A 25,177-nucleotide genomic window follows, 5' to 3' on the forward strand; every position below is an offset into this window, starting at 1 on the left:
TTTTATTGGACTACCAATACGGCTTTGCACGTTCGTCGTCTCCATCATTCAATTCTGACTCTTGGGTCCGAATTTACCATCCCGGTACCGCAAAATGCAATAATATGAGAGGCATTCCAAAAATACGTGAAATTTTTGTCAACAAGGTCAAACTTTTTTTATGACTGAAGGAGTTTTACTTGTGGATTTTTGGAAGGTTGAGGGGGTCTCTAGATTTCCCTGAAAATAGTCTAAAAGGATTAAAGCATTACCTGGAGAATTTATTTGGCATTGAAGGAGGTTATGTTGAAAAATCCATTGTAATCATGAATGTCGTAAATCCACTGTATATTGAAAGATCCATTGGAATAGAAAAATCAATAAAAATTACAAAGTTCTGCTTATTTTTTAACGCCCTTGTACTATCAGAAATATGAACCATATTAATATGGAACTAGCTGAGTATTCCTGCTAAACATCAAGTTTACAACAAAAAGTTTGCAATCCATACTTTACAAAATAACACATGTTTTAACATAGAGAACAGGAATGCAGTATGGAACTAGCTGATTATTCCTACATTGGAACCGACATTGGTTTGGATTTAACGTTTTAAATAAGTTTAATGCCACGCAGAACAGACAAGAAAACATGCGCTCTTCTACATTAAAAATGAACTGCACACTAAAAATAATATCGAAGATTTTTGTCGCCCATCAATTTCCTTGGCATTCTAGAAGTAACTATTTTTCTAAAGAAGATTTTCAAGTTTTCAAAACATTGGCAAAATTTTCGTATCTATTTAATCTAATCTCGTATCTATTTTATCTATTAAAATTTTAATCTATTTCATTAAACCCCCTTCACCCCTGCTTAAGATCATAATTTTTTAGACATACAGGTGTTGAATAGTAATAAAGAAAAAAATTGGAAATCTAGCCTGATAACTAAAAAAATATCACAGAAAAAAAAATGCAGACGATTTTTTAGTACTATAATTTCTCTATAGGTTATACATTACAAAAAGTTTTTTACTGGCTATTAAATAGTAAAAATAAGTAAATAATATGAATAAATAAATATTACAATAAGTAATCCTTCTTTTAATATACAACTTTGAGTGGTTCTAGAACCACATGCCTGCACTTCTCCAACCCCTAAGTGGCAAGGGGTCGGGGGCGTAATTTGCTATGGACCAGAGGGGCGACTACCCCTCCTGGACCTCAGTTTGCCCCTCCTTAGACCCCAGTTTTCCCCCCAACATGGAATTTAGTTTCTTTAAAAATCTTGTCAAAACTAAGATAAGCCTGCATAATTCAAGCACCCACCGCAACGGGTTAGCTTTCTTAAGTACATCTTTATCTTTTTTGTTACTATATGGCTCACTTTTCAGTTTTCACTGTTATTTTGATAACAGTATGGATTCATTGTATGGATTTAGTGATCTACTAAGAATGTAGTTGCAAACCTTGAGCTGGATGACCTCTATTCCCTTTTGAATCCAAATACTTGTCCATCGACTGTGCAGACGGGTCATTGGCTATGCATCTTTCATACAGCGAAGAATATAGAATTTTTGATCCTTTTGGTTTACCATATGCATTCTACACACCGCACATCAAAAACTATCTTTAAGGAAGTGGAAAACAATTATTCAAAATCGGATGCGAGTACTAGATTTATAAACCAAAAGCTGTGGTTTTCATCCATTACTTTGTTTTAAAATTCGATGTCGTGAATATACTTACAGTGAAATTCTCAACATCTGTGTAGACAATCCTCGTTTGAATGATTTTCTAATAGAAAATTTCCTCTTAGACCTAAATAATATTGATTTCAGTGCCCTAAGAATAAAGTGTTTTAACGATGTATGTAAATTTGTTTATTAATAAAATATATATGTACTATAAAATGTTCTTTTCATCATTGTTTAGATTTCTTCTTCTTCTTCATAGTCATTTAGGTCGTCATCGTCGACAGCAAATAGTGGTGGTAGATAATTGGGATTCAACTTGTATTGATCCTGGTGTGCAAAGTCGGGGTCACATTCTTCACAGTATAATGTAACTTCATTTTTTTTAATCTCTTCGTGAAGTTAATGATACTATTACGATTCATATTTTAAAACTTACGTTTCTCTATCTGACTATTTGAAGTAATGTCACACACAATATTCTCATATGAAGAATCACTTTCTGTAACAGCCAAATAAAAATCAGTAGGTTTATAATCATTACTACCATTGTCCTCACAACGATGACGCAAGAACCTACTCCCTTCATGTTCTTACAATCCAAAACGTGTCCAATATTCTTCCCAAAACAATTTAAATCCACGACGATGCCAATCCCTTAGAAATAACCTGAAGTCACGTTTAGGGTTGTTTCCAATCATGCCAGGGTAAGTTTTTTCCCATTGATCATGCTTATCAAAATGACAATTGAAGCATAGATATCCAATAGGATAAAAGTCACAAGTCTCTTCAAGACAGGTATTACATTCCTTAATTTGTACAGCTTATCCTTTATGTAATTTACACGGATTGCATAATCTACACTTTTCATTATAGTCATCAACTGTAGCACAGTTCTCGCATGATGAACATTTGCCCAATGTATATAAACATAGTGAACATGTGTAGAACATTTTTTCGATGTTGTCTGTCTCACTACAAAAAAGAAACTGACTCACCATCAATAAAAAAATGTCTTTTACGAGGTGGAGGATTAATCAAGTGACGTCACAAAAGCTTATTTCTTATTGTTTTAAAAAATTACGGTCTTAAATGAATTTCTAGGTAGTGGTTAAAAGTAGAATCGCAATGTCATTTTGTTTTGTTTCAATTAATGCATCAATAAATTGAGTAAATGCATTTGGTTCTCAACCTATAAGCTTCATACATTAGTTCAAAGACGGGGAATTCATTTTCAATGATAATTTCAAGCATTTTTCAGAGAATATTTTCTTTCGTACAGTTAACATCTGAAATTCAACATTTAGATTCAAACACTTTTCCAATGTTACAAGATTCCGTAAGATATTCTGTTTCTCAAATCCTATCATTTTGGTTCTTGACACTATCACTACCAGCTAAAAACTAGACTAACAATTGCAAGTTTCTACTTTGTGCACACTCTCATTGCTTATTGGTCGCCCCACTAGAGAGAGTGGAGTAAACGATCAACTAGAGTTTCAATCAAAACAAATCATTATAAAAACATTTTTAGTTACAAAAATGTAATAAAAGAATAAATTTTCACTCTCTTCGCGCTAGGTGAGTCAACCCATTTTCCTCAATGTGCTTCATGATAGCATTCAACCCATGTTATAACATTGGTATATGCATTAATTTCGTTTTTGCTGCAAAGCATAATTGTTCCTCCGACTTAACTTACTCAATGGTAAAACATATCTAGCAAAAATCTCATCAAACCGATAAGCTAGTCGACAATCATTTGAAATTACTATTGAAGTATTGGGACTTCATGTCTTCTTAACATCACATTCAGCTCCTTCGAAGTATAATAGTTTAAAACCACTCAACTTCAAAATATTTGAATGTTTTTTTCCAACTTGAAACAGTATAAACTATTCAAATGTCAATGTTGAACTGCAATATTAACTCACCGTCAAACTTTTATATCAATGATCACGTGTGCAATAGGCCCGCTTGAAATGATGGATGGATGTTTATGTGTATTGTATGGCGTTTATTCGGATGTGTATGGATGTATGGATGTTTATTGTATTGATGTTTATTTGATGTTTATGTATATGAATGTATGGATGTTATTGTAGGGATGATGTTGTGTATTGATGTATAGCTGGTTATTTATGTTATTATATGGTTTTTATTATATGTATGTTATTATATGTATCTTGTGTTATATGGTTTTTTGTGTCAATATATGGCTGGTTTTGTGTGTTGATTTTCTTTATCTTGTGTTATTTATCTTGTGTTGTATGGATGCCAATATATGGTTGGTTTTGTGTGTTGATATATGGTTTTGTATCTTGTGTTGTATGGTGGGATAGGGCCCCGCTCATATAGATTGACACAATAAGGGGGTACTGTCCGCTCATTTAGATTGACATAATACTACTACTGACAAAGTGAATGCAGAGGTTATCTAACATTACTGCCTATAGGCAATTGCCTAAGGCACTCGAAGCACACTACTGTTTTATTTCAAGCCTGTTATTAGATGATTTTGACGATGAGATGATTTGCTTTAAATTGGAATTTTGGGTTATAATTTGAGTAAACGATATCGCAATTTCTTGACTTTCTATATTTGTTATATATCCGATTATTTTTTTTTTGCTAAAATTAATTAACTCTTCGCTTTGCTGAAGTTCAGTAACAAAAATTGTAATTAAAGAGCATCTTTTTCCAAACATTGAATAATGTAAAAACAAGGGCACTTGTTAAGAAAGCGGTAAGTAAGCGACAATTGTATTGAAGATCAGATAGGATAATAACCGGGTAGTCTCCAGTGTATAGTGATTGAACAAAGGGTTTCTCACTCCGGGAACGGTATATAAAAATTAGTTTTTTGGGGTTTAGGGGGACTAAAAGGTAGCTAGGTTAAGTTAGGTTACGTATTTAATATATGCTATGCTTTACCCCTCCCTCCCCCCTAATGTTCAAATATATAGCCCAAATTTGTTTCTAAACTATTATATTTTCATCCTATTTTATTTTATTTCATTAGCATCAACGAAACTTCACTTCTCGCACTTACCGCTTTCTTAACAAGTACCAAAACAAGCTTCGATGACACAAGTGCTTACCAGAAAAGTCTAGATTTGAAAATACACGGGCTCAGCCTCCGGATAAAGAAAAATAAATTACTGGCTATTTTCAAGGATCATCATTGAATCTTAAACGGAAATTATTACCTATATGAGAAGGATACCCCCTTCACTATACCTCGCTCTTTACGCTAACGTTATTTAGAATGCTCAAAAAGCTATCTTATTATAACTTAACGAACCTTGTGTTTCTCTTGGGTTCGTAAAGGATTGGGATACAAAGTCATATTTTAGCGTAAAGAGCAACGTATTTAAGAGGGGGTATCCCCCACATATGACAACTGAAAATTCTCACAGAGAAAATTTGCCTCCCAAAAATGTCTGTTCACTTCCCAGTAACAAATGTTATGCGTAAGCAATAGGCCATTGGCTTTTATTTTTTGGATTACAAGAAAAAAAATAGTTTTTTATTTAATTTCTGAACGTTTTTGAAATAAACCAGGTTTAAAATATGGCTCATCGTACATAAATAATTAAAACGCAATTTGTATATTAATTTAACTTTTTCTTTTAACTAGTAATAGCCTTATAATAACCTAAGTTTGATTTTTGTTCCAGTTATTTAAGAATGACTCCTGAATCACAAAGCTGTTTAATTAGAATAATAACCTCTTTTAAAAGTTAAAAAAGAAACTTTAGCGTAAGAGCGAGCTATTGAGGGGAGGCAACCCATCTCATATACGTAATATTTTCTGTTTGTTTGAAGTTCTAATGTAGCTTCTTACTTCTAGTTGAAAAAACTCGTTTTTTATTCAATTGCTGGTCGTTTTAAAAAATAACGTCGGGAAATCCAGCTCCCCTTCATGGAAAGTTCACTTCCCCCACGAGAAATTTCTTCATGGAAAGATTCTCCCACGTAACTTAAATTAGCTATATTTGCGGAATTTTTTTTTTTTTAAGGCATAGTAACAAAACAACCAAAGAGGTCGAAAATATTTTTTTGAAAATGGAAGTAAAAAGTTGAGCAATTCTCAAATGACTGAAACTAATGAAAGAAAAGATCTTTAAAAGATATCGGAATAATTTAATTTCGTTCCAAGTCTTAATGTTATTCCTTACTTTCAGATGGAAAAACTTGTTGTTTTTTTTTTGTATTTAATAACAACCACAAGCCGAAGACATGCAATATCTTTGGTTTATTATCACATAAAAATCATAGTTATGAAGCTGCTTAAGGTAAAATTAAATGCTAAGATTGGCCGGAAAATAAGACAAACAAATCATTGCTTATATCGGCCATTATTTAACAAAATTCGAACTTTAGCATAAAGAACGAGGTATCGACGAGAGGGCGAACTTCCTCATATACGCAGTATCACGGGGTTGCCCCCTCGTCAATACCTTGCTCTTTACGCTAAAGTCGAATTTTGTTCCAATTCTTTAAGAATGACCCCTGAATCACAAAGGCCGTCAATTAGAATAAATAGCTCTTTTGAAATTACTAAAAATACTTTAGCGTAAAGAGCGTGGTATTGACGAGGGGACGACCCCCCTCATATACATAATAATTTCTGTTCGTTTTAAGCTTTTATGTTATTCCTTACTTTTAGCTGAAAAAACTTGTTTTTTATTTAATTTCTGATCGTTTTTTAAATAATGCTGGGAAATCCAGCGCTCCCTCCATGAAAATTCTCTTCCCCCACGAAAAATTCCTCCACGGAAAGATCCTCCCACGTAACCCAATCCCCGGATCCCCCCTCCCCTCGCCAGAAAAATCCCCCTGAAAACGTCTGTATACTTACCTATAACCAATAGCCTACTATATTTAAACAATGGGCAAAGTTCATAACTTGCAACCCTTCCCCCGTAGACTGTGGGGGATTAAGTCTTCCTCAAAGACACAGTTACTAGATGTTTTGACTATGCTGAACAAAATGGCAATCTCAAAATTTTGATCCGGTGACTTTGGGAAAAATGAGCGTGGGAGGAGGCTAGTTGCCCTCCAAGTTTTCGGTCTCTTAAAAAGAGCACTAGAACTTTTAGTTTCCGTTGCAATGAGCCCTCTCGCGAAATTCTAGGACCACTGGGTTGATACGATCGCCCTTGGGAAAAAATAAAATAAACACGCGTCCGTGATCTTTCTTCTGGCAATAAAATACAAATATATGAGAGGGCTTCCCCCTCATAAGCCCCTCTTTGTTTACGATCTTTACGATTAATTTTGACTTTTTTCTCATTTCTTTAAGACAGACTTCACGAACATTAGGGCTGCTTAATTAGAATAAAAGCTTTATCGAAGCAATAGGGACTTTAATTTAAAGAGCAAGGGATTTAGAAGGGTGCAGTCCCACTCATATATGGATTATTTTTTTTTTCTTTTTCAATGTTTTTCGGTACTCTCAGTCGAAAAAGCTTGTTTTTCTCAAATTTATTTTCTAATTGTTAATCAGATCATACCGTGAAATCCGTCTCTCTCAAGGTAGTTTTATGCACCAACCTCTGTCCACACTCAGCACCCACCGACACTCTTTATAACTAATGATTGGAAAAAAAAAAGTTTACTATTCTTACTAAATGGCCATTCTGTTTCAGGAGTCGCTCTTAAAGAATTGGGACAAAAAGTCAAAACTTACAATTAATTAAAAGTATATATATATAGTAAAGTATACGTATACTATATACTAAACTATATACGTATACTATATACTAAAGTGTATACGTAATAATTTCTGTCCATTTTAAGTTTTGGTGTTGCTACTTACTTTCAGTGAAAAAAAATTTCCACCGTGGAAACCTCTTTTCACGTAAAAACTCCCCCCCTCCAGGGAAATTCCCCCAAGACAGTTCCATTCTAACTGAAAATTGCACCCAGAAACTTTCTTGCGGACGATCACAGGCGAAAAATGTTTCTTACGCACTTTCATTTGAAAAATACTTTAATTTCTGTTTGTTTTTAAAATCATGCCGGTAATCCTCTCTGTGAAAAGCTTCCCAACAAAAAGTCTGCAAAAGTAAATATTCCAGCAAAGATTTTTTTTTTGGGGGGGGGAGGGGGCAGTTACAAAAGAAACTTAAAAACGCATCAAAAATGTGAAATTGATATCAACTCCTTTATGATTTCTGGCAACATTTCTGGTCTGCGATGTTATTCTGAAAGTAAAGAATAGCATTAAACCCCAAAATGAGCTAAATTAATTCCGTAGAGGACAGAGATTGCTCCTTCCTCATTCACACCTCCACCTCAAGGTCGCAGAAACTTTGGACTGTGCTCAGTACATCAGAAATAGAGTTCTAGTCCTTTTTTTGAAGTCCTAAGGGATTGGAGACCAACCAGCTGCGTGGGGGTGATATTTTTTTTTGAGGGGGGGGGGATTTTCTCTGTTTTTTTTCTGGGGGGGATTTTTTCCACGGGGTGTATTTTACTACGGGGGGGGGGGATGCCAGCCAACGAGAAAGGACAAGGAAAGATAAAAAGACCGCTAATATCTTTAGATGCGTCAAACGAGATATGCTCTTTGTCGATAAAAAACAGAAAAGAACAGAAACGTCTAACAATAATAAAAAAAGGAATTGCAACTAATCGAGTGAAGAAGAGAAGGGGAAAATCAGAATTGCTCGTCAATATAACTAAAAGTAATTAAAATATAACCTGCATTAGGCTGGATTCTTATTACCTGAATGGGATTGGAGTAGCTTAAATACATTTGGTTTGCTTTTTTGCGCCGGAGGGGGGGAGGGTCAGTTGTTTTTGGTTTTATTTTTAAAAAAAAACATTGTTTCTAGTTTTCTTATCTCTTCTTGCACTGTTCTTGTTTTTTCATTCTTCTGGTTTCATATTGGTTTTGTTTTTATTCGTTTGTTGTACTAATATAAATGAATAAATAAATGTTAAAAGCAGTTCAGCTAAAATTTAATATGCAAATCAAGTTTAAAACGAAAAAAAAAATCTTACTATTGTAGCATAAGTGAAGCCCAAAACGAACATAGACTAAATAAACCATTATAGCAAATAAACAACATGTGCTAACCTAAATGAATAAATAAATCTCAAAACGAATAAAGCTTTAATTAAATATGCGAATCAAGATTGAAACGAACAAAAATCATTACAAACAAGAGTATGGGTACTGCTTCCTTCTCTAAATGTAAAAGTATAAAACCTACTGAGTCATTGGCGCTTTACCGAAAGTGAATTATATTACAAATATTTTCTTAAATACTTATTACAACATTGAAAATAAAAATGAAATTACAGTAAAATTAAATTTTGGAATGATAGGCTTTTCAGCCGCTGATATCTTATATGAAATGTTTGGTTTACTCTTATTTCTTCCGAAAACTGTTCATGATGAATTTAGTTTCACAACAAACAAGAATTTAGCTAATGATCTATTTTCTAGCTTTATAAACATAAAGCTTACGGTATCATTGGTGCCTCACTGAAAGGGAATTGTATTATAAATAATCACTGTTTTAGTAAATACAGCACTGAAATGAAAATAAAATTACGCTACTCAAATTTTACATATTCAATTTTGTGTAGCATAAAAAAGAATTTTATTTTGTCAATTTTATTTATTTATATAGAATTAAACCTTTAGCCTTCTAATAGTATATTAAATGCTAAATGCGTATTAAATGCGGCCATATCGTGTGACAATAGTAGTAAGTCATATAAAGGTTAAAAACTTACATTCAAACTTACGCCTGAGGCATGGATATGTGTGTAGGTTTTCAACGAATTGGGGTTACCTGGGTCATTAGCAAAGAGGTATAATGTCTGTATAAGGTATAGAAATTTGAAATATCATATAGAATATGCTTGAAGGTATAAACTTTGCGTAATCACCCGTAGCAAACAGGTTTGGTATAATCTGTTTTGGTTCAAGTTTTTTCTGGCACAATTAACTGAATTTCTATTTCATGATATACAAGTTTTTTTTTTAGGTTAAATCCGTGTCGGAAAAACCGGTGTATCTTTTTAGTTTTCTTTACAATTCATATTAGTAAGAGAATTGAATTCAAAGAGAATAGTTTTTATTTGCAAGGATATTACTAGAGGAAAAAATGAGTGGTGCATTTACATTATTGGAGATTAATGATGGAGCTAAGAACAGTGATGTAATTATTTCTTTAGTTTACGAGATTTGCGAATTTTTTGCGAAGAGGTATTAGCGTAAAGGTATTGCGATGGTTAAGAATGCCTCACGGGTAATTAAAGAATGGGGTGCTTACATCAGATACTTAATAGACTTGACGCTTACAAGACACATTGCTAGAAGGTATTCAATAGATTAATTGAAAAGTAACGATAGAATGACATTGTGACTTGACCTAGCTTTAGCTCGCCGATGTGGTCTGTATAATACATAAGTAACGTTTGAAAAGTATTGTCAATTTAAAAAGAAATGGCTGAAGTGTTTTGAGGGGGATGAGTTGCATGGGGGGTTGAGTTGCACGAGGGTTCAGTTAAAGGGGCTACAGTTACACGGGAGTTTCGGTTATACAGGGGTTCAGTTACAAGGGGGGGGGGTTCAGTTGCACGGGGGTTGAGTTAAATGAGGATTGAGGTCCACAAGAGTAATAGTTTTCTTTACAATTCATGTTAGTAAGAGAATTGAATTCAAAGAGAATAGTTTTCTTTACAATTCATGTTAGTAAGAGACTTGAATTCAACGAGAATAGTTTTTATTTGCAAGAATATTAGTAGAGGAAAAAAAAATGAGGGGTGCATTTAAATTATTGGAGATTAATGATGGGGCTAACAACAGTGATGTAATTACTTCTTTAGTTTACTAGATTTGCGAATTTTTTTGCGAAGAGGTATTAGCGTAAAGGTATTGCGATGGTTAAGAATGCCTCACGGGCAATTAAAGAATGGGGTGCTTACATCAGAAACTTAATAGATTTGACGCTTACAAGAGACGTTGCTAGAAGGTATTCAATAGCTTAATTGAAAAGTAACGATAGAATGACATTGTGACTTGACCTAGCCTTACCTCGCCGATGTGGTCTGTATAATACATAAGTAACGTTTGAAAAGTATTGTCAATTTAAAAAGAAATGGCTGAAGTGTTTTGAGGGGGATGAGTTGCATGGGGGGTTGAGTTGCACGAGGGTTCAGTTAAAGGGGCTACAGTTACACGGGGTTTCGGTTATACAGGGGCTCAGTTACAAGGGGGGGGTTCAGTTGCACGGGGGTTGAGTTAAATGAGGATTGAGGTCCACAAGAGTAATAGTTTTCTTTACAATTCATATTAGTAAGAGAATTGAATTCAAAGAGAATAGTTTTTATTTGCAAGGATATTAGTAGAGGAAAAAAATTAGTGGTGCATTTACATTATTGGAGATTAATGATGGAGCTAACAACAGTTATGTTATAAATTATTTAGTTTACAATATTTGCGAATTTTTTTTGAGATGTTGTATTAGAGTAAAGAAATTTCGATGGTTAAGAATGACTAAGGGCTACTTAGAGTCTTTATTTGTTTTTTTTTCAGCGGTGACTGTATCGACCCAGAGGTCCTAGAATATTGAGAGAGGCCTCATTCAAATAGAAATTAAAAGTTCTAGTGTCCTTTTTAAGTGACCTAAGGATTTGGACGGCAACTAAGCCACCTCCTAGGATCATTTTTTCCAAAAGTCACCGTATTAAAAGTTTGAAATTACCATATTTATTCAAAAAAATCTAATAACTATGTCTTCGAGGATGATTTAATCCTTCAAATGCTCGGGAGGAGGACTGAATTTTTTGTTCTTTATCATTTTTGTTAATTTATATTTTTGTAGGGGTATTTATAAGCCTGATTACAGTTTTTTTTTTGTGGTCGAGTTATTGGGGGGGGGATGGAGGTAAGGGGGCTGATATAAAAATGGAGGCCATTTTCCTTGGGGACGATAACTTGTATCTGTGGGTTATGTAATAAATACCTTCACTCTTTAAAAACGAGAAGAAAAAAGATTTTACACTAAAATTTAAACTAGAAACTAGTCTAAATAAATAAAAATTTCAGTTTAAATTTTTTCAACTGAAAGTAAGGAGCTACTTTAAAACTAAAAAGTAACATAACGTATTTCGGATATGAGGGGGTTCGCCCCATCGTCAATACCTCACTCTTTAGCACTATTGGAAATGTATGCATGCATTGTCATGACAGTAAGGAATTAAATTTCTTTGGAATACCGAAAAAATTCAACTCTTATGTTGGTGGTTATGCGAGATTGAGATCTCCAGAGATGATTGCACTCAAAGAGAATGCCAACATAAAGATAATCATTGATGATAGAGGACAACTCCTTGTTACTGTTGCAGGTAACACATTACCTACTGATACATCCAATCGTCACCTTTCGGGTATTAGCATTCAACGGGAGATCAATAAAAGAAAGACCTACTCTTCTAATAATATCGTAAACCATATCTTGTCTACATGTCGAAACTGTTTCCTGCGTAAAAATAATGTGTTAATAGACAGTGAAATTGCCAGAAAAATAAAAAGGTTATAGTCAGAAAATATCACTATGGAATATAAAGATTAATCGATGAAAAAAAAATCACAAGCTAACGTTACTGCCATTTATCAAACAGTCATTGAAACAAATAATACAAAAGACGAAAAGCATATTGATACTGTTGATGAGACACCAGTAAAAATTGTGTATGACTCAAAATTGAATAATGATTATTATACTGATTACGAACTAAGAGAAGACAATAGCTATAATATCAAGAGAGAACATGGTGAACTATTTTATGGAACAGGTTCAAAATGTCCAAAGTTAATCATTGATATTAATAGTGTATCATAATATATTTTTTGTATTAATATTCTACATAGCATTATTTCATTAAAAATATAATATACATTACATTGTTATGTGTTCGTTATTTTTATAGTACGCTAGCATATAAAACGTTTAGAATATCAAATAAAATGATGGAGATGTAAGAAAAGGAAATTGCATACATCTATTGTCAGACACATGGGAACAAATTCTTCCTTGAATTCGCCTCCTGGATAAATAAAAAAAGACATTTCATTCAAGAAATTATGACGAAACTCTAAGTAAGCAACAAACTCATTCTTGAAGTTACTTCATGGATAAACAATGCAGAAATTTCATTTAATAAATTATCGAAAATTGTAAGTAAGTATCAAATTCTTTCAAAAATATGTTAATACGTTTAAGCAATAAATATCTTTAAGCTTAAACCGTCTTTATTCTTTAGAATAGTTTTATACATTTCATTAAATTATGAAGAAATTGAAAGTAAGTAACAATAGCTTTCTTGAATTCGCTTACTGGACACAATACATATATTTAATTCAAGAAATCATAATAAAATCGCAAGTAAGTAATAAAGTCTTTATTGTTTTCACCTATTGGATGCTCAATACTGAAATTTCATTCAAGAAATTATGAAGGACTTGTAAATATGTAACACACTCATGTTACCTCATGGATATACAATGCAGGAATTTCATTTAAGAAATTATCAAAAATCTTAATTAATTAGCAAATTCTTTCTTGAAATTGCCTCATGGGTAAGTAAAAAAGATAAATAATTGAAGAAACAATGAAAAATTTTAAGTAAGTAGCAAATTCTTTCTTGTATTCACCTGATGGATAAACAAAAGACATCTCATTTGATAAACAACAAAATAATACCAAGTAAGTAGCAAACTCTTTATTGTTTTCAGGACTTAGATACGCGATGTAGAAATTTCATTCAATATATTAGGTAAAAATTCCCAGTAAGTAGCAATTTCTTTCTTGAAGTAAACTCTTGTATACACAATACGGAAATTACATTTAAGAAATTATGAAAAAAAAACAATTTCTTTCTTGAAGTCAACTCTTGGATACACAATACGGAAATTTCATTCAAGAAATTATGAAAACATTTGTAAGTAAGTAACAAACTCTTTTTGTTTTCACCTCTTGGATATACAATACAGATACTTCATTCAAGAAATTATGAAAAAATCGCAAGTAAGTAACTTTTTTTTTCTCTTTATCAAAAACAATTTTCACTTAGCTACACGATGTAGAAATTTAATTCAAGAAATTAGGAAAAAATTCTCAGTAAGTAACAATTTCTTTCTTGAAGTCAACTCATGGATACACAATACGGAAATTTCACTCAAGAATTTCATGACTTAGATACACGATGTAGAAATTTGATTCAAGAAATTATGAAAAAATTCTCAGTAATTAACAATTTCTTTCTTGAAGTCATCTCTTGGATACACAATACGGAAATTTCATTCAAGAAATTATGAAAATATTTGTAAGTAAGTAAAAAACTCTTTATTGATTTCACCTCTTGGATGTACAGTACAGATTCTTCATTCAATAAATTATGAAAAAATCGCAAGTAAGTAACTTTTTTTTCTCTTTATCAAAAAAAATTTTCACTTAGCTAAATGATATAGAAATTTAATTCAAGAAATTATTGAAAAATTCTCAGTAAGTAATAATTTCTTTCTTGAAGTCAATTCTTGGATACGCAATACGGAAATTTCATTCAGGAAATTGTGAAAAAATTGTAACTAAGTAGCAAATTCTTTCTTGAATTTAACTGTTGAACAAACAAAAAAGACATTTCGTTCAAGAAATTATGACAAAATTCTAAGTAAGTAGCAAACTCTTTATTGTTTTCACGAGTTAGATATATGACGTAGAAATTAAATTCAAGAAATTATGAAAAAATTCTCAGTCTAAGTAGCAAATTCTTTCTTGAATTCACCTGTTGGATAAACAAAAAACATTTTTCACTTAGCTAAATCACGTAGAAATTTAATTCAAGAAATTGTTGAAAAATTCTCAGTAAGTAACAATTTCTTTCTTGAAGTCAATTCTTGGATACGCAATACTGAAATTTCATTCAAGAAATTATTAAAAAACTGTAAGTAAGTAGCAAATTCTTTCTTTAATTTACCTGTTGGACAAACAAAAAAGACATTTCGTTCAAGAAATTATGACAAAATTCTAAGTAAGTAACAAACTTTATTGTTTTCACAAGTTATATATACGAAGTAGAAATTAAATTCATGAAATTATGAAAAAATTCTCAGTCTAAGTATCAAATTATTTCTTGAATTCACCTGTTGGATAAATAAAAAAACATTTCGTTCAAGAAATTATTACAAAATTCTAAGTAAGTAACAAACTTTATTTTTTTCACGAGTTAGATATACGAAGTAGAAATTAAATTCAAGAAATTATGAAAAAATCGCAAGTAAGTAGCTTTTTTTTCTCTTTATCACAAACAATTTTCACTTAGCTACGCAATGTAGAAATTTAATTCAAGAAATTATGAAAAAATTCTCAGTAAGTAACAATTTCTTTCTTGATGTCAACTCTTGCATACACACAATCCGGAAATTTCATTCAAGAAATTATAAAAAATATTTGTAAGTAAGTAACAAGCTCTTTATTGATTTCACCTCTTGAATATACAGTACAGATACTTCATTCAATAAAAGTGATTCAACGCATTTTGTAACTACATGCTATTTGTATGCGTTTCCTTGGCACCTTTCCAAACGAGCGGGGATTCCCCACTGCTTCCTACATATTGCAAAAAAGTGAACAGTACGAAAACTCCACGTTTTCAACCAGACTGGTTTTAGATATACGACGTAGAAATTAAATTCAATAAATTATGAAAAAATTCTCAGTCTAAGTAGAAAATTCTTTCTTGAATTCACCTGTTGGATAAACAAAAAAACATTTCGTTCAAGAAATTATGACAAAATTCTAAGTAAGTAACAAACTTTATTGTTTTCATGAGTTAGATATACGACGTAGAAATTAAATTCAAGAAATTATGAAAAAAAATCGCAAGTAAGTAGCTTTTTTTTCTCTTTCTCCAAAACAACTTTCATATAGATAATAGACGTATATATATAATTCTCGAAATTATGAAAAAATTATATGTAAGTAACAATTTATTTATAGAAGTAAATTTCTGGATACACACAATACAGAAAGTACATTAAAGAAATTATCAAAAGTTTATTTAAGTATGTAACAAGCTCTTTATTGATTTCACCTCTTGAATATACAGTACAGATACTTCATTCAATAAAGTCGATTCAACACATTTTGAAACTACATACTTTTTGTATGCCTTTCCTTGGCACCTTTCCAAACGAGCGGGGATTCCCCACTGCTTCATACACATTGCAAAAAAGTGAGCAGTACGAAAACTCCACGTTTTCAACCAGACTGGTTATTTAGGGACCAATCGGGAGAGATATGCAACGTCGACATCGCTTTATTTCATTTTTTTAAGGTTCCTTTAGACGCGGTTACGTGCGCGCCCGTTTCCTCGTCTACATGTAGCTTAAAAAAAATGAAATAAAGCTATGTCGACTTTGCATATATCTCCCGATTGGTCCCTAAAAACCAGTCTGGTTGAAAACGTGGAGTTTTCGTACTGCTCACTTTTTTGCAATGTGTAGGAACCAGTTGGGAATCCCCGCTCGTTTGGAAAGGTGCCAAGGAAAGGCATACAAATAGCATGTAGTTTCAAAACGTGTTTAATCACGTTTCTTGAATGAAGTATCTGTACTGTATATTCAAGAGGTGAAATCAATAAAGAGCTTGTTACTTACTTACAAATATTTTTTATAATTTCTTGAATGAAATTTCCTTATTGTGTGTATCCAAGAGTTGACATCAAGAAAGAGATTGTTACTTACTGAGAATTTTTTCATAATTTCTTGAATTAAATTTCTACATCGCGTAGCTAAGTGAAAATTATTTATGATAAAGAGAAAAAAAAGCTACTTACTTGCGATTTTTTCATAATTTCTTGAATTTAATTTCTATGTCGTATATCTAACTCGTGAAAGCAATAAAGATTGTTAATTACTTATAATTTTGTCATAATTTCTTGAACGAAATGTTTTTTTTGTTTATCCAACAGGTGAATTCAAGAAAGAATTTGCTGCTTAGAATTATAATTTTTTAATAATTTATTTAATTTAATTTCTCAGTCGTATATCTAAAACCAGTCTGGTTGAAAACGTGGAGTTTTCGTACTGCTCACTTTTTTGCAATGTGTAGGAAGCAGTGGGGAATCCCCGCTCGTTTAGAAAGGTGCCGAGGAAAGGTATACAAATAGTATGTAGATTCAAAATGTGTTTAATAACGTTTATTGAATGAAGTATCTGTAGTGTATATTCAAGAGCTGAAATCAATAAAGATCTTGTTACTTACTTACAAATACTTTTTATAATTTCTTGAATAAACTTTCCTTATTGTGTGTATCCAATAGTTGACTTCAAGAAAGAAGTTGTTACTTACTGAGAATTTTTTCATAATTTCTTGAATTAAATTTCTACAGGGCGTAGCTAAGTGAAAATTGTTTGTGATAGAGAAAAAAAAAGCTACTTACTTGTGGTTTTTTCATAGTTTCATGAATTTAATTTCTATATCTTATAAATAACTTATGAAAAAGATTAAGTGCCTTACTTACCTATAATTTTTTCATAATTTCTTGAACGAAATGTTTTTTTGATAATAAAAAAGGTGAGCTAAAGATATTATTTTCTCATTATACTTATAACGTTTTCAGAATTTATTGAATTTCATTTATAATTCGTATATCTAAAACCAGTCTGGTTGAAAACGTGGAGTTTTCGTACTGCTCACTTTTTTGCAATATGTAGGAACCAGTGGGGAATCCCCGCTCGTTTGGAAAGGTGCCAAGGAAAGGCATACAAATAGCATGTAGTTTCAAAACGTGTTTAATCACGTTTCTTGAATGAAGTATCTGTACTGTATATTCAAGAGGTGAAATCAATAAAGAGCTTGTTACTTACTTACAAATATTTTTTATAATTTCTTTAATTAAATTTAAGTATTTTTTTTAAAAAATATTTTAATTAAATAAATAAATTTTTAATTACTGAGAATTTTTTAATATATTCTATAATTAAATTTCTACATGGCTTAGATAATTGAAAATTTTTTGTGATAAAGAGAAAAAAAAAAGCTAATTACTTGTAGTTTTTTCTTAGTTTCTTTAATTTCATTTATAAGTCGTATATCTAACTCATGAAAACGCTAAAGTGCGTTACTTACTTAGAATTTTGTAATAATTTCTTGAACGAAACGTTTTTTTGTTTATCCAACAGGTGAATTCAAGAAAGAATTTGCTACTTAGACTGAGAATTTTTTCATAATTTCTTGAATTTAATTTCTACGTCGTATATCTAAAACCAGTCTGGTTGAAAACGTGGAGTTTTCGTACTGCTCACTTTTTTGCAATGGGTAGGAACCAGTGGGGAATCCCCGCTCGTTTGGAAAGGTGCCAAGGAAAGGCATACCAATAGCATTCAGTTTCAAAACGTGTTTAATCACGTTTCTTGAATGAAGTATCTGTACTGTATATTCAAGAGGTGAAATCAATAAATAGCTTGTTACTTACTTACAAATATTTTTTATAATTTCTTGAATTAAATTACCTTATTGTGTGTATAAAAGATTTTACTTCAAGAAAGAAATTGTTACTTACTGATAATTTTTTCATAATTTCTTGAATTAAATTTCTACATCGCGTAGCTAAGTGAAAATTGTTTGTGATAAAGAGAAAAAAAAAGCTACTTGCGATTTTTTCATGAGTTCTTTAATTTAATTTCTACATCGTATAACTACCTTATAAGAACCATAAAGTGCGTTACTTACAGATAATTTTGTCATAATTTCTTAAACTGAATATTTTTTTGATAATTATCAAGGTTAGCAAAGGATATTATTTTATCATTAGACATATAGCTTTTCCAGAATTACTTTAATTTAATATCTACTTCGTATAACTAACCCTTGAAAACAATAAAGAGTTTCCTGCTTACTTAGAATTTTGTCATAATTTCTTGAATGAAATGTCTTTTTTGTTTGTCAAACAGGTAAATTCAAGAAATAATTTGCTACTTAGTTACAATTTTTTCATAATTTCTTGAAGGAAATGTCCGTATTGCGTATCCAAGAATTGACTTCAAGAAAGAAATTGTTACTTACTGAGAATTTTTCAATAATTTCTTGAATTAAATTTCTACATCATTTAGCTAAGTGAAAAATGTTTTTTGTTTATCCAACAGGTGAATTCAAGAAAGAATTTGCTACTTATACTGATAATTTTTTCATAATTTCTTGAATTTAATTTCTACGTCATATATCTAACTCTTGAAAACAATAAAGAGTTTGCTACTTACTTAGAATTTTGTCATAATTTCTTGAACGAAATGTCTTTTTTGTATGCTCAACAGGTAAATTCAAGAAAGAATTTGCTACTTAGTTACAATTTTTTCATAATTTCTTGTATGAAATTTCAGTATTGTGTATCCAAGAGTTGACTTCAAGAAAGAAATTGTTACTTACTGAGAATTTTTCAATAATTTCTTGAATTAAATTTCTACATCATTTAGCTAAGTGAAAATTGTTTGTGATAAAGAGAAAAAAAAAGTTTCTTACTTGCGATTTTTTCGTAATTTCTTGAATGAAAAATCTGTACTGTATATACAAGAGGTGAAATCAATAAAGAGTTTTTTACTTACTTAAAAATATTTTCATAATTTCTTGAATTAAATTTCCATATTGTGTTTTCAAAAGATGAGGTCAAGAAAGACATTGCTACTTACTGATACTCTTTTCATGGTTTCTTGTATAAAATTTCTACATCGTGTATCTAAGTCAAGAAATACTCGAATGAGATTTCCATATTGTGTATCCAGGAGTTGAGTTAAATAAAGAAATTGTTACTTAATGAGTATTTTTTCCTAATTTCTTGAATTAAATTTCTACATCGCGCAGCTAAGTGAAAATTGTTTTTGATAAAGAGAAAAAAAAAGTTACTTACTTGCGGTTTTTTCATAATTTCTTGAATGAAGTATCTGTATTGTATATCCAAGAGGTGAAAACAAATAGAGTTTGTTACTTACAAATATTTTCATAATTTATCTAATTAATTTTACTTTTTTTTCGTCCAAGATTTTGATTAAAGAAAAAAATTGTTTTTTTTTCATAATTTCTTAAATGAAATTTCCGTATTGTGTATCCAAGAGTTGACTTCAAGAAAGAAATTGCTACTTACTGAGAATTTTTTCATAATTTCTTGAATTAAATTTCTACATCGTGTATCTAAGTCATGAAAAACAATAAAGAGTGTGCTACTTACTTTTAGTTATATCATAGTTTCTCAAACGAATGTCTTTTGTAAATCAATCAGGTAAATTCAATAAGAAATTTGCCACTGACTTACAATTTTTTCATTAATCCTTTATTCTATTGTCTTTTTTACTTACCCAGGAGGTGAATTCAAGAAAGAATTTGCTACTTAAGTTAAGTTTTTGATAATTTCTTAAAAGAAATTTCTGCCTTTTGTATTCAAAAGATACAATGAGTGTGTTAAAAGTTTACAAATAATTCATAATTTCAAGAATGAAATATCAGTATTGCTTGTACAATAGGTGAAAACAATAACTACTTTATTACTTACTTGCGATTTTATTATGATTTCTTGAATTAAATATCTGTATTGTGTCCAGGAAGCGAATTCAAGAAAGCTATTGTTACTTAATTACAATTTCTTCATAATTTAATGAAATGCATAAAACTATTCTAAAGAATAAAGACGGGTTAAGCTTAAAGATATTTATTCCTTAAACGTATTAACATATTTTTGAAAGAATTTGTTACTTACTTACAATTTTTGATAATTCCTTAAATGAAATTTCTGCATTGTGTATCCATGAGGTAACTTCAAGAAAGAGTTTGTTGCTTACTTAGAGTTTCGTCATAATTTCTTGAATGAAATGTCTTTTTTTATTTATCCAGGAGGCGAATTCAAGGAAGAATTTGTTCCCATGTGTCTGACAATAGATGTATGCAAATTCCTTTTCTTACATCTCCGTCATTTTATTTGATATTCTAAACGTTTGATATGCTAGCTTACTCTAAAAATGATGAACACATAACAATGTAATGTATAATATATTTTTAATGAAATAATGCTATGTAGAATATTAATACAAAAAATATATTATGATACGTTATTAATATCAATGATTAACTTTGGACATTTTGAATCTGTTCCATAAAATAGTTCACCATGTTCTCTCTTGATATTATAGCTATTGTCTTCTCTTAGTTCGTAATCAGTAGGATAATCATTATTCCATTTTGAGTCTTACACAATTTTTACTGGTGTCTCATCAACAGGCTCAATATGATTTTCGTCTTTGGTATTATTTGGATCAATGAGTGTTTGATCAATGGCAGTAACGTTTGCTGGTGCTTTGTTTTTCATCGATTCATCCTTATATTCCATCGTGATATTTTCTGACAATGCCCTTTTTATTTTTCTGGCAATTTCACTGTCTATTATCACATTATTTTTACACAGGTAACAGTTTCGAAACATAGACAAGATATGGTTTACGATATTAGTAGAAGAGTAGGCCTTTCTTTTATTGATCTTCCGTTGAATGCTAATACCCGAAAGGTGACGATCGGATGTATCAGTAGGTAATGTGTTAGCTGCAACAGTAATAAGGAGTTGTCCTCTATCATCAATGATTATTTTTATGTTGGCATTCTCTTTGAGTGCAATCATCTCTGGAGATCTCAATCTCGCATAACCACCAACATAAGAGTTGAATTTTTTCGGTATTCCAAAGAAATTTAATTCCTTACTGTCATGACAATGCATGCATACATTTCCAATAGTGCTAAAGAGTGAGGTATTGACGAAGGGGCGAACCCTCTCATATACGAAATAATTTATGTTATTTTTAAGTTTTAAAATACCTCCTTACTTTCAGTTGAAGAAATTTCAACTGAAATCTTTATTCATTTAAACGCATGTCTTGTTTAAATTTTAGTTTAAAATCTAGTTTCCTATCGATTGGAAATAGTGATTAGAAATCTTACATACCCCCCATCGAAAATTTCTCTTCCCCCATGACCCTTTTCTCCAGTTAGATATCATCCCCTTTAACTCCCTCCCCCCCAACCCTCCCTCGACCACAAAAAACTGAAAACGTCCGTAGACGCCCCACGAACCCCTGCTATATGCGAACACTGGATAAAGCTCATAGCTTGCAGTCCTCCTCCCGGGACGCTGAGTGATTAGCTCGTCCTCAAAGAGATAGCGTTTAGATTTTTTTGAATAAATACTTTTCTTATCAACTTTTATTCCAATGAATTTGGGAAAAATGAACCTAGGAGGGGGCTTAATTGCCGTACAAATTCTTAGGTCACTTAAAAAGAACACTAGAACTTTTAATTTCAATTTGAATGAGGCCTCTCTCAATATTCTAGGACATATGGGTCGATACCGTCACCCCTGAAAAAAAACACAAATAAACACGCTAATTACCCGTGAGGCATTATTAGCCATCGCAATACCTTTAAGATAATACCTCTTCACAAAAAAATTTAACAAATATCGTAAACTAAAAAAGTAATTACATCACTGTTGTTAGCTCCATCATTAATCTCCAATAAGGTAAATGCACCACTCATTTTTTTTCCTCTACTAATATAATTGCAAATAAAAACTATTCTATCTTAATTCAATTCTCTTACTAACATTAATTGTAAATAAAACTATTACTCTTGTGGAACTCAATCCTCATTTAACTCAACCCCCGTGCAACTGAACCCCCCCTTGTAACTGAACCCCTGTATAACCGAAACCCCGTGTAACTGTAGCCCCTTTAACTGAACCCTCGTGCAACTCAACCCCCCATGCAACTCAGCCCCCTCAAAACACTTCAGCCATTTCTTTTTAAATTGACAATACTTTTCAATCGTTACTTATGTATTATACAGACCACATCGGCGAGGTAAGGCTAGGTCAAGTCACAATGTCATTCTATCGTTACTTTTCAATTAAGCTATTGAATACCTTCTAGCAATGTCTCTTGTAAGCGTCAAATCTATTAAGTTTCTGATGTAAGCACCCCATTCTTTAATTACCCGTGAGGCATTCTTAACCATCGCAATACCTTTACGCTAATACCTCTTCGCAAAAAATTCGCAAATCTCGTAAACTAAAGAAGTAATTACATCACTGTTGTTAGCTCCATCATTAATCTCCAATAATGTAAATGCACCACTCATTTTTTCCCTCTACTAATATCCTTGCAAATAAAAACTATTCTCTTTGAATTCAATTCTCTTACTAACATGAATTGTAAAGAAAACTATTCTCTTTGAATTCAATTCTCTTACTAACATGAATTGTAAATAAAACTATTACTCTTGTGGCACTCACTCCTAATTTAACTCAACCCCCGTGCAACTGAACCCCCCCCCCCCTTGTAACTGAACCCCTGTATAACCGAAACTCCCGTGTAACTGTAGCCCCTTTAACTGAACCCTCGTGCAACTCAACCCCCCATGCAACTCATCCCCCTCAAAACACTTCAGCCATTTCTTTTTAGATTGACAATACTTTTCAAACGTTACTTATGTATTATACAGACCACATCGGCGAGGTAAAGCTAGGTCAAGTCACAATGTCATTATATCGTTACTTTTCAATTAAGCTATTGAATACCTTCTAACAATGTGTCTTGTAAGCGTCAAATCTATTAAGTATCTGATGTAAGCATCCCATTCTTTAATTATCCCGTGAGGCATTCTTAACCATCGCAATACCTTTATGCTAATACCTCTTCGCAAAAAAATCGCAAATCTCGTAAACTAAAGAAGTAATTACATCACTGTTGTTAGCTCCATCATTAATCTCCAATAATGTAAATGCACCACTCATTTTTTTCTTCTACTAATATCCTTGCAAATAAAAACTATCCTCTTTGAATTCAATTCTCTTACTAATATGAATTGTAAAGAAAACTAAAAAGATACACCGGTTTTTCCGACACGGATTTAACCTAAAAAAAAAACTTGTATATCATGAAATAGAAATTCAGTTAATTGTGTCAGAAAAAACTTGAACCAGAACAGATTATACCCAACCTGTTTGGTACGGTCGCGTACGCAAAGTATATACCTTCAAGCAAATTCCATATGATATTTCAAATTACTACCTCTTTGCAAATGACCCTGGTAACCCCAATTCGTTGAAAACTTACACACATATCTATGCCTCAGGCGTAAGTTTGAATGTAAGTTTTTAACCTTTATATGACTTACTACTGACAATTACATTTTTCTCCTTGTACTATAAAAATTACATTCAGATGCCTACATTTACAGAAATTTTACTGTAACTACTTTGACTGTAACTATAACTTATTCGGATGTCTCGTCCAAGCTCTACAAGCTATAGCAAGACCACCCAATCAATTCTAAATAGCTTGGTCACACAAATTCAAAGTTTTTATAATGGACGAGATAGGGCGATCCTTTAAGGTACTGTTTCGCCTTAATAGTAAACCAAAAGAGCAGGGTCGTTTTCCTCATCTGCCCTTTACTGTAGGTATTCCACAGCCATTGTCCATTGCCGAATCTGGTTTTAGTTTGTGTCCTATCTTAGGGCTAAAAAAACAAAGACAAGTAATTGTCTAACCAAGAATAATTTGTTTCGAGTGGGTGTATAAATGAAATTTGTATCAGTCCCGGACTACCTTCAAAGAAAGATACTGATGGCGCCTATGAAATCGCGGATGATATTCCTGATCATTTACAAAGGACCTTAAGAATTTTTTTTTTATTTTTTAGATAAGACCTTCCTGAAATTTTTCTTTTCAAGGATACGGATAAATGAAACTGGATGTCACGAAGATTTTCCATACATATCCCCTTGTGGCAGGGAAAGAAATTATATTCGTTGTGATGATCTGCCGATCGTATTCACGCACCTAATACACAAGGATGCCAATCCATATTTGACGTTTGGTCTAGCTGGTGATGATTTGTGTGTAAAGTTTAACCCTAATGAGCTGACTATGTTCCCTGACTCGGGAAGGGTTTATCACCCAGGATTGGAAGACTTAAATGGCGTTGGATTAGTCTGCTCTAACCTTGCTATAGAATTTAGTAAATATTTTGAGTTTGAAAATGGCGAAGAAAGTCTGCCAACGCACTTTAGATGGAATGATGAAAAAATTACTTTGCAAAATACAGTGTTGTCTTTGTTGAAAGAACTAAAACGGAGAGGCTAAGTCCTAGCTGGAAACTTAGAAGAATTGTTCTGGTTTTATATCATAGGTGTGTCCGAATATAGAAGTGAAGGTGAAATAAAATATTCGTAAACTTAATTGAAATTGTCTTGAATTTATTGAATTGGGAGTAGTAGCTCATCTATTTAAAACCTGATAAGGAACAAACATTGAAATCTTTTTCATGCCATATTTCGGTGAATACAATAATGTTTTATGGTGAAACATTATGAATGCATTGAATATAAAAACTGAAAGTTTTGTTCTGTACATGGAATGAAAGCCAACGTCACCCCTGG

At 31.8% G+C, this 25,177-nt stretch overlaps 1 protein-coding gene across 1 annotated transcript in view; it reads left to right on the forward strand.

Moving 5' to 3' along the window:
- LOC148946644 (UPF0598 protein CG30010) overlaps window positions 1–24,971 on the forward strand; it is a 54,557-nt gene extending 29,586 nt beyond the window's left edge. The window contains exon 3 of the mRNA XM_089096296.1: window positions 24,439–24,971. Within this exon, the coding sequence (XP_088952422.1) occupies window positions 24,439–24,881 (443 nt within the window). The 3' untranslated portion in view covers window positions 24,882–24,971. The remainder of the gene's footprint in view (window positions 1–24,438) is intronic.
- The last annotated feature ends 206 nt before the right edge of the window (window positions 24,972–25,177 follow it).

Source organism: Artemia sp. Qi Xiang Cuo, chromosome 11, assembly GCF_049724085.1.
Source record: "Artemia sp. Qi Xiang Cuo chromosome 11, ASM4972408v1, whole genome shotgun sequence".
Taxonomy (NCBI): domain Eukaryota; kingdom Metazoa; phylum Arthropoda; class Branchiopoda; order Anostraca; family Artemiidae; genus Artemia; species Artemia sp. Qi Xiang Cuo.